This window comes from Ictalurus punctatus, chromosome 16, assembly GCF_001660625.3.
Source record: "Ictalurus punctatus breed USDA103 chromosome 16, Coco_2.0, whole genome shotgun sequence".
NCBI classification, from domain to species: Eukaryota; Metazoa; Chordata; class Actinopteri; order Siluriformes; family Ictaluridae; genus Ictalurus; species Ictalurus punctatus.
The window spans coordinates 17,317,063-17,332,907 of NC_030431.2; the positions used below are offsets into that span (position 1 = coordinate 17,317,063).

The 15,845-nt window shown below is 39.1% G+C and overlaps 1 protein-coding gene across 1 annotated transcript in view; it reads right to left on the reverse strand.

Moving 5' to 3' along the window:
* The window catches only part of megf10 (multiple EGF-like-domains 10), a 72,094-nt gene that overhangs the window by 15,898 nt on the left and 40,351 nt on the right, over window positions 1-15,845 (reverse strand). Inside the window, exons 9-16 of the mRNA XM_017488368.3 lie at window positions 9,105-9,317; window positions 7,080-7,254; window positions 6,828-6,948; window positions 5,649-5,812; window positions 5,055-5,157; window positions 2,215-2,361; window positions 745-879; window positions 166-294 (exon numbers count right to left, since the gene is read on the reverse strand). Coding sequence (XP_017343857.1) covers window positions 166-294; window positions 745-879; window positions 2,215-2,361; window positions 5,055-5,157; window positions 5,649-5,812; window positions 6,828-6,948; window positions 7,080-7,254; window positions 9,105-9,317 — 1,187 coding nt within the window. The remainder of the gene's footprint in view (window positions 1-165; window positions 295-744; window positions 880-2,214; window positions 2,362-5,054; window positions 5,158-5,648; window positions 5,813-6,827; window positions 6,949-7,079; window positions 7,255-9,104; window positions 9,318-15,845) is intronic.

The following is a 15,845-nucleotide window of genomic DNA, read 5'->3' on the forward strand; positions in this document are numbered from 1 at the left end:
TATGGCTATGCTTGGTCATGAGGACAATGGATGCAGCTTGTAAACCCTCACAACTTCAATGTTAGTGCCTTCAGCGTTAGGGCCTCTCTCACATTCGCTGTCCCTATTTTAGGAAATGGAAATTCCTTTTTCCAAAGGAAGTGTAAGCTCCTAAGCAGTACTCACGTTGTGAGCAGTCACTGCCGATCCAGCCTGGGTAACACTGGCATGAGCCATCGATGGGGTTGCACGTCCCGTTGTTGGTGCAGGTACATGTCCAGGCACAATTCTTCCCAAACTTGCCACTGGGACACACTGTGCAGAAACAAATGGGCAAACGACAGCTCTGGTTACACATTCTATGTGGTGTTAATTTGTTGGTTCTATATTCTATAATAACCGAATAGTTATACATTCTATGTGTTAATAACCTGTTAATTATGCATTCTAAAAAAACCTTCAAAACGAGCACAGATAATGAATTTTACTGCAATTTTAATACAAATTGGAAAATTAATGTTAATACCAATAGAAACTGGTTTGAGTTTTTTTGGGGGGTGTAATGTTCAGGTATAAACAGCTTTTTTTGATAAGTTGGGTTTTTTTCACAGAATTAATCTGCCACGAAATCATGAGCAGACCTATCTTTTTTTTTAATTCTCAAATGTCACTTGCTGCAAAACAATATTAACTGTTGAGACCTTTACTGGTTCACTGAAACGAATACGGACAGTAAGAACCTTGCTTTGATGACTTCTTTCTCACCTTCATTGCAAAGAGCTCCTTTAAATCCAGGGAGACAGTCACACTGGCCTGTCACATGATGACACGGGCCATTGCTGTGCACGCACTGAGGACACGTCTGACTGCAGCGGTGCCCAAAGTAACCTGGAGAACAGACTGTAGGAATATCGGGATATCGTCAGGAGACAAGTTCAGCACAAAATGCCACACTTAATTCTCATTTTGTTTCAAGTAATTAGTGTGAAGAAATTAAATGAGTTAATCGTGGTTGTTGTGTTGAAATGCAATACAGAAAGCACATGCAAGGTATCATGTAAATATACACTCGTTGTCCACTTTATTAAGAACACCTGTACACCTGCACATTCATGCAGTTATCTAATCAGCCAATCATGTTGCAGCAGCAACATGCATAAAATCATGCAGATACAGGTCAAGAGCTTCAGTTAATGTTCACATCAGACATCAGAATGAAGAAAAAGTGTGATCTCTGGGACATTGTAGCATGGTTGTTGTGCCAAATGGGATAGTTTAAGTATTTCTCAGTCTGTAGAGTTTACACAGAATGGTGCAAAAAAACAAAACAAACAAAAAACATCCTGTTTGCGTAGGATCTGCAGGCTGAAACACCTTGTTGATGAGAGAGATCACAGGAGAATGACCAGACTGGTCTGAGCTGACAGGAAGTCTATAGTAACTCAAATAAGCACTTTCAAATGTGGTCGGAGAAAAGCATCTCAGAACACACAACACATCAAACCTGGAGGTGGATGGGCTACAACAGCAGAAGACCACATCAGGTTCCAATCCTGTCAGCCGAAAACAAGAATCTGAGGCTATCAAGGGTACAACCTCACCCACCATGGACACTTTCTAATCTTCATCTGTCCAGTTTGGGTGAGTCTGTCCCCATAATAGCCTCAGATCACAGTTCTTGGCTGACAGGAGTGAAACCCAATGTGGTCTTCTGCTGGTGTAGCCCATCCACCTCAAGGTTTGATCAACCTTTTATGAAATACTCAAACCAGCCCATTTGGTACCAACAATCATGCCACGAGTCACGGAGACCACACTTTTCCTTCATTCTGATGTTTGACTGATTAACTGAACATTAACTGCAGCTCTTGACCTGCATCTGCATTGTGTTGATTTATGCATTGTGCTGCTACCACACGATTGGCTAATTGCAAAACTGCGTAAATGAGCAGGTGTACGGGTGTTCCTGTTAAAGTAGACAGTCAGTGTACTTCCTTCATGAAAACTAGTCCAGAGAACTAGCTGCTTCAGTGCAATACAAATAAATCTATTATAAGTTTGATATGAATTTAGGCAACTGTATAAATGAACATCAGAATAAATATAAATCACAAGATTTAATATGTTGTGTCACACAAGGCAGACCACATGGAAAAACTTATAGGCAGCTATAAACACAAACAAAAACACACACACACACACACATACACACACACACACACACAGAATACTCACTGCGTTGGCAGGTGGTGCCTCTAAAGCCAGGAGCACATTCGCATGTGCCTTCATCAGGTGAGCACGATGCTCCATTCTTACAGTTACAGGACAGAGAGCAGTTTGGTCCCCAGCGACCCTCAGCACACACACTGTCACAGTGGATCCCTGAGAAGAAGAGAAATATATGCCAAACATAGACACACACACAGCAAGTAAGAATTTTCTATTATAAGAAGTAGCTGAAACATACATACAATATCTACATAAATATATATTTCACATGCTAAATACTAAAACATAGCAAATATACGTGATGGATTCAAACGGAAAAACTCAATGCAATCTCCTAAGCAGACACATACACACAGTATACAGAAATGATATCTCTATAGGTTCTATCCAAGTTTAACCAAATACACACTCAGTGGCCAATTTATCCGGTACACCTACAACAATAAAGTACACTTTTATAGAACAAATTATTGAATGTAGACCACCTGTTGATATGCACAAACTCTCAGACACCCTCTACCCCATCCACCAGTCGAAAGAGACCAGCAAATGTAGACCAATATTTGTTTTGTGACCCATATATCAGCACTGCTGGCTTTTTAGAACACCTTTTACACCACAAAGCTGTTGAATTGACGATTCTGTCCGATATCGATTAAACACATTTTCTAACAGCATACGCTGACAGTAGTTCGAGTTGCAAGGCAAATCACAGGTTTCGACTCATTGTTGAAATGCGTTATCATTTCTCTCGTACCAACTTACATACAGTAGGGACTTGTATGGTAGGCGCTCCACATAAACAGATTAAGAAATGTGTGCAGTTATTGATATGGCGTAAGTTTTCTATGAGAAGACATTTACTATATTTGGCATTCGTGGAAGGAGCCGCCAGCGTCAACGCTCAGAGGTAAAGCTGCTCTTCTACATTTTCCGACATGGGAAAATCTTTTTTTTGTTTTATTAACTTCAAATGATAGAATAAAAGAAAGGGCGGTGAGTTCAAGAGTGTTTACAATTGCTATAATGTAAGTGAATACAGGAACTAACTTGTTTTACGGACACACCACATCAACATGTAACTATGAATGGATAAAAAAGTACATTTCATTCTTTAATAAATAAAAAAATAACATCTTGCATAAGAAGAATAAAACTTCAGGATTTACTGTTATTGGAAAGTCACAATCACACATTATTTTGCAATAACAGCATGCCCTGTTGTGTTTTATTCCTTACTTAACAGCTCACCAACCCAATGCACCCTACCAACAGCATCCTGTTGCACTGACTACCGATGAGAGGTACACTAGAGGACAACTGACACATACTGCGCATAGAAAAGTCCCTTTACAAGGTATAAGTGTGTCTAACACAGGCATTATGTCATGAAAAAAATGTTAAAGCCCCTAGACCAGAATAATAAAATAGCTGACTTGGAAGCAAGATAAAAGGAGAGACACAGCAGAAAGAGATAGTCCTCCTTTACATGATTAAGATTGCTCTGTAGTTTAAGAAAAGTGGGAATTTAATCCTGTTCTTGATGCTGCGAATCCCTCAAGTGTACTTTAGCGCAGCCCATAGAAGTGCAAGAAAGTGCTCACATCTGATTGTCTTATTCAGCTCTTTAAACTCATGTATTCTCAGAATTGGCAGCCATGACAAATTTAACAAGTTGAGATATAAGGAAGAATGTAAATTATCATATCTCTGTCTGTTTGTGTGTGTTCCAGCACCATCCATGATACCCCCCCACAAACTGGGCATTGATAAGCAGCATTGTAAAGGAGCGCTGGGCCAAGACACAGGACAAAGGCCTCTTTGAGGACCCGAGAGTGTTGCTAGGTGATGGGGAAAAGCTGGCGACAAACTCTGGAGAAGTAGCACTGAAGAAATGCCCGTGTATTTAAAGGGCCAGGACAACATATAATATCATCAGTATGCTACTCAAATCTTAGAGGGGAAAATGAGAGAGGTGAGGCAAGAAGAGTAGAGGAGAAAACAAAAGAGAGGAGAACAGAACAAAGGCATGATAGCAGGAAAGAACAGGATATGAGAACAGAGATGAGAGGACATTAAAGAGATGAGATGAGGCTAAAATATATGAGACGAAAACACACCACATAAGAACAGAGATGAGATTAAAGGAGATGAGAGAATTTAACACCAAAGGAGAACAAGAACAGTTTTCAAAAAAGTTGTTTTACATCATAACAGCGACTTGTGGTCCAGTAATATAAAATCCAATGCAAACCTCATAAACACCTGATGGTGAAAATCATGAAAACTGCCTGTTTCTTAATAATCTGTCAATGAAATATGAAATATGGATGTAACAATCAATCAGTCAGCAAAAATGCCTGGCACAAATACAGAATAATTAAAAGACTCCTCTGGGATCAGCATGCTGGGATCAACTTGTTATGGACTAATTATGGTCGGAGTCTTGCTGATGACTAAAATCGCCATGCCGCACACGATGTGTGTGTGGAGATCCAGAGCCATACAGCTGTGGCAAAGCTTGAACAAAACAAAGAGCTGAGAAACACAGCAAAGTGAACATAAACAACAGTAATGGAGCACACAAGGCCATAACACATGTCCAAAACATGAAAGCAATCAGGTTTGACTTACAAGAGGAGGAGAACAGAGAAGAAAGGAAGAAAGAAAACAGCTAGAGAGAAGAGACAGAAGAGGTTTCTAATTCCCACTGATCTGATATAATTGACCAATTGAACATCACACACTTTAATAAACACTAAAGTAGAAGTAGGATATTCATACATAGCATACCAGGATGTAGCCTGTATATTTATCCTAGGCAGAGACAGAGAAACACAGCTCACCTGTCCAGCCTGCGAGACAGCGGCAGTGTCCGGTTGTAGGGTGACAGCCATCAGCATGACTGCAGTCACAGCGCTCTCGACAATCCATACCATATGTCCCGTCCTAAAGAGATCACATCATTACACAATACTGCTTACAACTGAAGGTTTTGATTCTATTGGGTAAAAATAAAATACTTATGTATATATATCACACATTATAGTCAATAGTAATGTGATAAACGTGATACATTGTGGGGAAGCACTGCAATATGCTCTTTCAGCGAACATTGCATTAATTCCTAATGGACTAATGGACTTCTAGGACAAAGTGAGTTTGCTCTGTGAAAAGCTTTCTTTCAAAGCTATGCTGCTTCATTCTGAGCCTGTGATCTCTTCTCTTTATGCGGTACATACCATTGCACACCATTAAAAAAAGAAGCCTAAGATGATTTCCAACACGTTCATCATGCCTGAAAAGTATTCAGTTGACATTTAAAACTATCCAAGGATCAATTATGGGATTTGGAGAAGAAAAAAAAATCAGTATACAAAAAAAAAAAGTCATTGTGATCATTAGAATACAGAAGTGTGTGAATTTCTTTGAAAGCTCACCTGGCAGTGTACGTCACATCGTTCACCTCTCCAGCCTGGAGCGCAGGTACACTGGCCATCTAGAGCATTACAAGCTCCACCATTCCCACACATGCAGGTGAGGTTACAGCCGAGTCCCCATGTACCACTGGGGCAGTTTATAGAGCAGTGCACTCCATGCCAGCCTGGGTTAAAGAGAAGGGTATGAGGAAAGTTCTCTACACCCACACATTTAAACGTGTGTACAAGCAGAGTAATTCCTTAGGCTCACGATAAACACTTCAGAGCAGATCTAATTATTAATAAGCAATAGTAATAATTATAAAACACTGAACATTCAACATAAGCAATGCATAGCTACTTGTTATAAGGATCCAATATTTTAAAAAATCTGTTGTTTTAAAGACAGAGTAATTAGTGAGTCCTTTAAACAGGGTAAAGGCCCTGCTTCAGAGCTAGAATCAGCTTCACTTGTGAAGAATTGTAGATTGTAAATTAAGATGAAAATCATTCTAAATAAATCTATAAACTATACTTGGTTTAAATAATTCATCCCGTCCCAAGTCCGTACATTTGTTCCAGTATAACAGAAATCACAGCAAATTGAATGGAGTACACCGGTGTGCAATTAAAATAGTCATGTGACCTAAATGTACAGTAATGCCCCGGAGTTTAATAGAGAACAATACCTAAACAAACAGCTTTATGAAGACCAAGGAGCTATCAAAACTAGTTTCACTCAGGGTTTGGTTAAAAACAAAACAAAACAAAAAACATTATGAAAAAAAAAGATGGAAAGAATGTGGCTCAACCACAACTGTGCCTCCTTACCAGGGTAAGGAGGGCTTTGGTCCAAGAAACAACCAAGGGACCGAGGGCAATGAGTAATATGATGCTACCACTACCATGACTGCTTATGCAGTCAAAACGTTTATGATTTTTAATTGTAAATAAATATAAACTATATTGATATATAATATAATAAACTATATTGATGCCCACAATTGGCTAGTGTCATTCTGAATAAAGGCAATCCTCCCACTCAGAAAGCATGGCCAATGTTGCTCTCTTGATTCAAACTCACAACCTCCTGACAATAGTATTCGCTTCTGTTGTGCCACTTGGGAACCACTGAAACTAATTTTAATAGTGCATCAACAAAGTCCTTCAGAGAATCTTTCACAAATCCGGTTGAATCACCTGCTCTGCATGTGCAGGATCCATCCACAGATGAGCACGTGGCTCCATTCTTACAGGTGCAAGCAGAGGAGCAGTTTACTCCATACATCCCTGCTGGACAGCGTATAGAGCAATCTGCACCCTGAAAAAGATTGTATAAACACATTAGTAACAGAGTCATTCAAAAAGCTGCTCCTTCAACAAAAGAACCATAATGATTCAGGAATTCAATAATCAGTGCGAGAAAATATAAAATAGTAATTGTGTGTTCACCTGAAAGCCTGGAGCGCAGACACACTCTCCTGTCACGCTGTGGCAGTCTGCACCGTTCTGACACTGACACACCTGCTGACACTCCTCGCCATAGAAGCCTGGTGCACACGTCTCATTACAGTAGATACCTGACCAACCAGGCTGGCACAAGCACTCACCTGATACAGGGTGGCAGCTGGAGAGAGGCACAATACATTTTTCATCTACCTCTTCATCTTTATGTTTAATATAATATACACTCGCACACCAAAACCCTTAGATTCACCAGAACATAATTCGATGTTATTTCATTTCGTCACTACAGATCTTAGATGCTTGAAAATATTTGTATGAATTAGATTTAAAAAAAAAAAAAAAATTTAAATGCAGATTTGAATTTTTAAAAAATAAATATACATTTAATTTGATAAATTAATCAATCAGAAGAAAATTCAGCAGTTTACATATTGTACTCTTTTGCCAGTTTATTAAGTCAATCCCCACTTTCACACACAGTGTAAATTCCAGCTTTATCAATCATGTGATTTTGGTGACGTATAACTCAGGATGTGCAAAATCAGTGAATTTAGAGAAACAAACAGTGTTAAGCTTAGCAGGTTCTGAACCTGTATTGCCATGCCACATAATGCAGTGATAAGTACATTTGCCTAGACAAAGGCAGCACACAATTCCATTTATAGTGTATTAGCTATGTACATTACAACAAGTCAGGATAGAGTAAACTAAATTCTTTTCTAACTATGAATAAATCAAATGCAATCTTGCAGCATTGCTGAATTTTTAACGTGATCTATATATATATATATATATATATATATATATATATATATATATATATATATATATATATGTATACTATTTGATTTAATTTTTTCAAATCGTCCTAATGTACTTGAACATCTTGAACAAATCGTCCTAATGTACTTGAACATCAATAATAACAAGGATTTTCTTTAAAGCATCAGAAATTTTACGCTCAGGTTCTGGTCAATCTGATCTTAGCTCCATACATGTTCCAACAATGGGTTAAGTTTCTTGAATAAGGACACGACAGCAGTGAGTAGACTGTGTAGACATAGTAGTAATCACAGACTTTCTCTGATAGGGGACATCTACCGGCTGCCCCAGCCATGTACTGCAGGGGATCACTTTTTTTGTACTCAGGGAGCCTTTTAACTGTCAAAAAATTTCACCAGACCCACTTGGTACAAATTTTATGTCGTGAACATTATCTCAATGTGCGCACTAATATTCTATTTTTTTGGAGCCATAGAGCTTTATATTCCTTTGCTTTCCACTCATAAAGTTGACATAATTTATAGGCTACTTGTTTATAGTTAGTGAGGTCTCGATTAATAATAATAATAATAATAATAATAATAATAATAAATATAATAAATTTGAGAACCACTGATCTACTGTATCTATCTTCCATTAAGCCTGTGCAATGTTAATATTGTCATTCAAAGAAATTTAGTTCTGTTGGAGGTTATTTAATTCGTCTCTACACTTCAGGGAGCACTATACATTTCTGTTATTGTACTTAAAACAGGAGGATGTCATAAAGGTTGTCCTAACGACCGTTTTCTAGAGGGTGGGGCAAACCATTTCAAACAGATAGGCGGGAAGGATTCGTTAGACATTTGACACACTGGCATTGGTAGTTGTTTTCGTGGTTAGTGGTCATGGCCTGTACCTGTTGGTTGGGGCAGCTGGTGGCACCTGAAACACTCGCTGTATTGAGTGAAAGTGAAGCAGCTGTCCACACACAACACATGGAGCCACTCAGCTGTGCTAGCCTGTCTCATCCATAGGCCATAAACACAATGAGAAACTGTGTGGGTCTCTAAACACATAAACAGACAGACTTTCTCCCACTCACTGCTATTAAAACACTAAACTGACCCCCACATGTCTACATGTGCTGCCAGCTTTCTCTTTCTGTCACTTTTTCTGACTTTCACGCATATGCATATAAACACTATGCAAAAACACATAGCACATCCTTATACTGTATCGCTTTACCTTTGGGTGTTTGGGGCATGGCATGGGCACGTTTTGTCACACTTGAGGCCGTAGATGCCCTTTGGGCAGATGCGGGTTTCACACATCTCGCCCATGTAACCTGGCTCGCACAGACAAGCACCGCTAATGTGGTAACATGTGGCTCCATTTTCACAGCGACAGGTCTGGCGGCAGTTCACGCCATACTTGCCAATCGGACATTCATCCTGGCACCTGCCAAGACACACGCACAAGACACACACCTCTAGCCATCAATCACATGATCATTAAGCACTGACTGTGTGTTAATGTTGGGCAGTTGCTGCTACTGCTCATGCTGCATATGCTTGTGAGGGAAAACCATAGCCAAGTCCTTCTAGATGACCTAAGAGGCGCAGGCTTGTGTTCCAGTCAAGTGAAAACATTTGTATCGCCCATGGTTTTTAAATGGAAAAATGACCCTTTCTGTATTAAGAAAAAAGGTGGGGTGTGTACTTCAAGAAGACAACGATGTTAAACATAATTACATTTCATCATGACTGCATTGTAAGACATCTGGCTGAGTTATATATATTAGATATGTCAAGAATAACGTGATCAAGAAGTTTACTGAAACTAAGAGGATTCAAAACCTGTTCTGAGGATCCTTCAAAAGTTGAAGAAAGTTATACAAGCAAAGGCTGGCATACAAGTTGTTAGAGAATAGCAATATCACTTCCAAAAGATGGAAGTGGTAATTCTGTGTTTAATGCTTTAGACTCTTGATTGGAAGGTTGTGAGTTCAAATCTCAGCACTACCAAGTTGCTACTCTGGGTTCTCCAAGCAAGGCTCATAACTTAACTGCTCATTGTCATCCAGATGACTAAATGGACAGAGATGCACATGTAATATTTTCACTATTAATAGACACTCTGACTATTTCTGTTACAATAATGAAGGAATACATAACACGTCAAATGTCTTGTTACAATAAATTAACAGCATTCTTTTTTTTTTTTGTCTGCGACAATATAAACCCATTACTTACCTTGGTTTGTGTTTGATATCCAAATTTCTTACTAGCCCCTTGTTTTAGCTTTAACTAGATAATAAAGTTGTATAAATTGGAGGGGGAGAGTTCTCACCTGTTATCTTTTTCAATGAAAGTTGTTGTCTTTAAGAAAAGCTCTCCATGGTTGTTGACTTTTATTTTGCATTTGGTACATTTCAGTACATTTACATTGACATTTATTCACTTAGCAGACGCTTTTATCCAAAGCGACTTACAAATGAGGAAATACAAGTGATATATCAAGCAGAGAACAATACAAGTAGTGCTACCATGCAAGATTCATAATTGTGTTCTAGAGAAGCAAAGTGCGCAGAGTGGAGGTGTAAGAGCCAGAGTAAGTTTTGTTTTGTTTTGTTTTTTAATGTGGGGTTGGCATTTTAAAAGTTAGTTAAGTGCTCACGGAAGAGGTGGGTCTTTAGATGTTTTTTGCAAACAGTGACAGATTCTGCGGTCCGGATTGAGGTTGGAAGTTCATTCCACCACTGAGGGACAGTTAGTTTGAAGGTTCTGAAAAGGGACCTTGGGCCATAATTTTTGATACCTTGGTAATTATGTCATGGTCACAAAGTTTTTTTTTATTCCTAAGCATTCATGTTGGAACAATGCTCTTTCAAAATATAATGCCAATCTGTGTACACTGTCACAACAACAAAGCTCCACAGCATGAATATGGACTCTGGTTTCAATAAAGAATTGAAAACTGTTATGTTTGTACAGAGCTCCAAACAATCAACATCTGTTCAATTTCTCATATTTATCCATTATTGAACTCCCTACTACTTGAAAAATGCAACTTGAAAGCCCAGGAAAGGGAAGCTTAAACTAGTGGGCTCTATAAAGGTTAAAAACAAAGAATTCTGATTTTTTTTTTTTAAAGCACTCTTAAGCACTATCTCTTAACAGACACCTGTGTGAGAACTGTAGCTCATCAGAACCCACTTGTTGATAACTCTCTCCTCCGGATGAACTTTCCTTCCATGCAATAAAGAATTAAACGCATAGGGAGAGTGGATCCACCAGCCCACTGACGGAGGACTCACTGGTTTTGATAAATGAGTGTGTCAAGCTGGAAAAATTCAGGCCATGTCATTTGGACATGGCTATCTTCTCCATTAGCTGTGCAGATGGGCTCTGGCTAAGCTGTTCCCAAAGCTGGCACTGTGCAGAACGGATGGACTTGTGTGGGAACACATGGAAGCTGTCCAAGCGCACAGTGATTCCCACTGATTTCAATTCCATGTAGAATATTGCATATCATAATGTCAGGCGTCCCCTACAGAACAACATCCATCATGAGGAAGTCTGTTATATCAACACTCTTTTGGTATCAGTGTTTTAAGAATGCACAGGTGCAGTTCAAGACAACACTCTATCTAAAAGTGAGAGCCTGCTTTCTTTTGCTGCTTTTTCCCCCTCACACACTCAAATATGTCCCTCCTTGAAGCTGAGAGCTGATTATTTTCCAGCCCATAGGGTGTGGTGAGATGGGGCCTGCTTGAGTTGGTCGGAAGCTTCTTGTGACGTCTGTGTTAGCCAAAGCACTTATTAACTCATAAAAATGCACTTGTAGTGCTATTCCTGTAAGCCATGGTCTGCTTAAGTATATGGTTCATGCGCTGTGATGCTGGTAATTATGGGCACAGGGCTGTGCTCCCCAGCCCCGGATTCATTCCTACACCAAGCCCCAATTTCTACTTCTAGTCAACTCATTGGCCCCAATAACCACTGAGACCTGAATGATGCTGCCTACAGTGTGCTATCACTCAAGATCAACAAGCCTAAGATCACAGGTTGTACCTCCAAACAAATATATCCCCAAAAAATCTACATTAATAATAATTCTATATAATAATTCTACACAGTGATTGTTCATAACATCCTACAGAACCCACAAGGCCTGTCAGTTACAGTTACATTTAAATCTCATGTTCTACTTTTAGTCACCTAATACCTTATGGCACACCTTAACAGAATTTTAATCATAGTTTCTAATTAAGTGCCCTAAAAGTGATGCTAGCATACATGTAATGCAAGTACTTTTTGGATTGAGTTATTAATAAGTCCACTAAGGAAAATGGGTGAGAAATTCAAGCAAAAACTGGTGGCACTGGTGGTCCTGGTGGGCACGTGGCTTAGTGGTTAGCACGTTTGCTTCACACCTCGGGGTTGGCCGTTCAAGTCCCACCCCCACTCTGTGAACACTGAGCTTTCATGTTCTTCCTGTGCTTTGGAGACTTCCTCCAGGTACTCCAGTTTCCTCCCCAGTCCAAAGACATGCAGGCATTGGAGGCTGACTGACATTTCCAAATTGTCCGTAGTGTGTAAGTGTGCGTGCGATTGTGCCCTATGATTGGTTGGCACCCCATTCAGGGTGTCCCCCAAGTTCCCTGGCTCCAGGCTCCCCCCATTGACCCTGTGTAGGATAAGCGGTACAGAAAATGGATGGATGGTGGCCCTATTATGATTTAAGAGGCATTTTGCAGACATAGCTTGGGCCCACTTGTCCTGTGGTAAAAGATTTCTATCCTGATGGGAGTGGTTTCTTCCAGGATGACCCCATTCCCATTCGCAGGGCACTATTAATGGTCTGATGAATAAGGAAATAATGTAAATAATATGCTGTGACTTTTGCAGTCAGCAGATCCACTTGGACACCTATTGTAGATTTTGTAGCAGCATTTTAGGAAGCACTTTCCACTTAGCACTTTCCATAAGAAATGTCAAATCGACCTAAATGTCAGCTCTAAATATGGTTATGTTAAAATTTTGATATTGCCCTCCTTGTGATTTTCTTTATTTAGGAACAGACATAAATAAATAAATATTTGACGGCACTGACACGGAACTCCTTGCTGTTGTCAGCTGTTTGAGTGCTCTTATTGCAGGTTGTATCCAAGGTTATGTAATGAACAATTACTACATGCTTCTTTGTTGTATACTCTTGATTTTCTTAAAGGGCACCTACAGACTCAACAGTTTTTATAAAATCCCAACAATCATCCTCATTTTATTATGGATTATAATGTTATATTACCTCGATATAATATTGAAATCATAACATGCGTGTCAGATATTATGGTATATAACTCAAAAACGTAGATATTGAACATATACTCAGCACATGCCTTCTTCATTCATCACTTAATACCTGCGTTTACATGGACAACAATAATCCACTCTTAACCCGATTAAGACCATAATTTGATTAAGAAACTACCATGTAAACAGCAATTTTTACTTACCTTAATCTAGTTAAGGTCATACTTGAATTAAGCTCATCGAATTAAGACATGTGGAGTACTCCTGTTTTAGTCGCATTATGGACGTGTATTACAGACATGTAAACACCTTAATCACATTATGAACGTCGTGTGAGAGTTTTCACCGCATTTTGCGACAGGAAACGATCACACACCGGAGTTTTCAGCATTTTACGGCGAACAAGAGAGTTCGGCTGCGTCCCAAACCGCATACTTTCCTACTACAGGCCTGTAGTGGGGAAAAATACATGTATCTTGGCTACTATATAGACGGTAAGTACGTGGTTTTCAACGCATCCCACGGGTTCAAGCAGTTGTCTATTTGCACGTACAGCATGACAAATAATTAACTGCACTTAAAGCGTTCGTAAAAAAAATTAAATAAAAACACCCAAAACTGTATACCGTACCATAACGAAGAAGAACTGTATGTTGATACGTGAAATTCTGGAGGGACGTCGGACAGCGTGGCGCGGTGACGTGATGACGCGGGCTGTTAATCTAATTATGTTCTAAAACATGTAAAATGGGAACATGACAGGAGTATTCTAAAAGCGACTCATGTAAACACCGTAATCACATTATTATCTTAATCAGAGTAAGGTCAATAATTAGATTACTGCTGTCCATGTAAACATAGTCAATGATGCAGCCATACGCCTCCATACATTTCAAAGGTTTACCTCGCCTCCATTCTTTTCCCTGTCTGCCAACTTCCCTTCCTCCATGTACACAGACCATGACTGAAAACATTTCTGGCACTAAGGCACAGTTCACTTGATTTGTTTCTACACAATATCAGTAACTGACTCACCTCACAAAGACTGTGGCTACACTGCTGTTGTCTTTGTCCCAGGATAAATTTTGGCAGAAACCACAGCTTGTCTGAAAAGACTGCCTTAGATTAAATGGAACATCTGTCCACACCTCTTCTCGGTTTCATGGGTTACTGTGATGTGACAGAACCATGGCTAAAACCCACACAGGACAGAGGCGATGTTTTCCCCTTGCAGAGCTGAAGCATGCTTAATGTGGATATATTTGAAGATTCTAAGAGATTTAGGGTTCTATTTGTCCAAGATACAGTGTAGTCTGTTTGCAATTAGACAGTGACAATTGTCATTGAGTTTATGTACTCCAGAATCAATTGGACGCAGTGAATGAAACAAATAAAGTTCAGAATGCCAGCTTTCTTTCAAGGGCATTTCATCTATAATCTGAGCAATGTCCTTCGGCTTCACTATAGACACTGCTTTGTCCCTGCAGCCTTCAGACCTCTGAACATAATATACACTACTGTATATACATAGAGCTGACAAATGAATGAAAGAACCAGTGGGACTGTTATGCTGTTGGAGGCATTTTACTGGCATGGTTTGGCTCCATTTGGATTGAAGAGTCACTGCACTGTGACTCACAAAGTTTTGACTAATCATTCTTACCCTATAAAGAAACATTTCTATTCTGACGGAAGCAGTGTCTCCAGGATGACATCGTCCCAATCCACGAGGCACAATGGCTTTCTGACAGATTTGATCACTGTACAAATGATGTGAATCGTACACAATTTTACTCATTGATCATCCTGAGATAGCACAGCTGTTGTTTATTTTCAGTGCGAATTAAGAACAGTTGACTTCAGAACTTAATTATCATGTGACCTTGCTGCAAGTGGTAATTATTGATCATGCCTTCATATAAACCTATAACATAGAGTATCTGACCCAGTCCCTATTCACCCAGACACCAATTACCGTATCGAGCAACCCTGTGGATCAATCAACACTGCCAGCTTACTCACATGACCACACTTAATATTGTCATGAACTAAATGAAAACGAATCATGAAGGGAGAACTTTTACTTAAATGTTTTTTTTTCTAATAAGTTTACTAATTAAATACTATTACATTCTAGTTTTTTTAAATAAACTAAACAAGTTTATTCAGTCATTAATTAGATGATAATAATAATTAGCATAAAATCACATCAAATCTCTCATATGGATATGTGTCTCAATGTCATGAATGGCTTCATTCAAATGGGGTCGTGTTTACCATGTTTCTAAGATGGCTCACACTTATTCATCACGTTTTTAAATTTTCCAATAACAAATAGCAACTTTCAAAGTTCACAAGTAATGCAGTTGCATGTTGAGTTTATCTCAATATGGAAAAACCACAAAAGTTTAATGTTGATTCATGTACCATGACAGCCGAGGGAAATGTTGGTACTTTTGAGTTTTGTCTCATTCCTAGTGTCATTCCGCCTTATATGTTCTTGGTGTTCATATCTGCTAAATACTACAGCCCCGATTATGAAAAAGTTGGGACAGTATGGCAAATGCTAATAAAAACAAAGAGGAGTGATTTGTAAATGTACTTTGACTTGTATTTAAACAAAACATGTATAAAAACAATGTATTTGATGGTTTACCTAAACAACTGCATA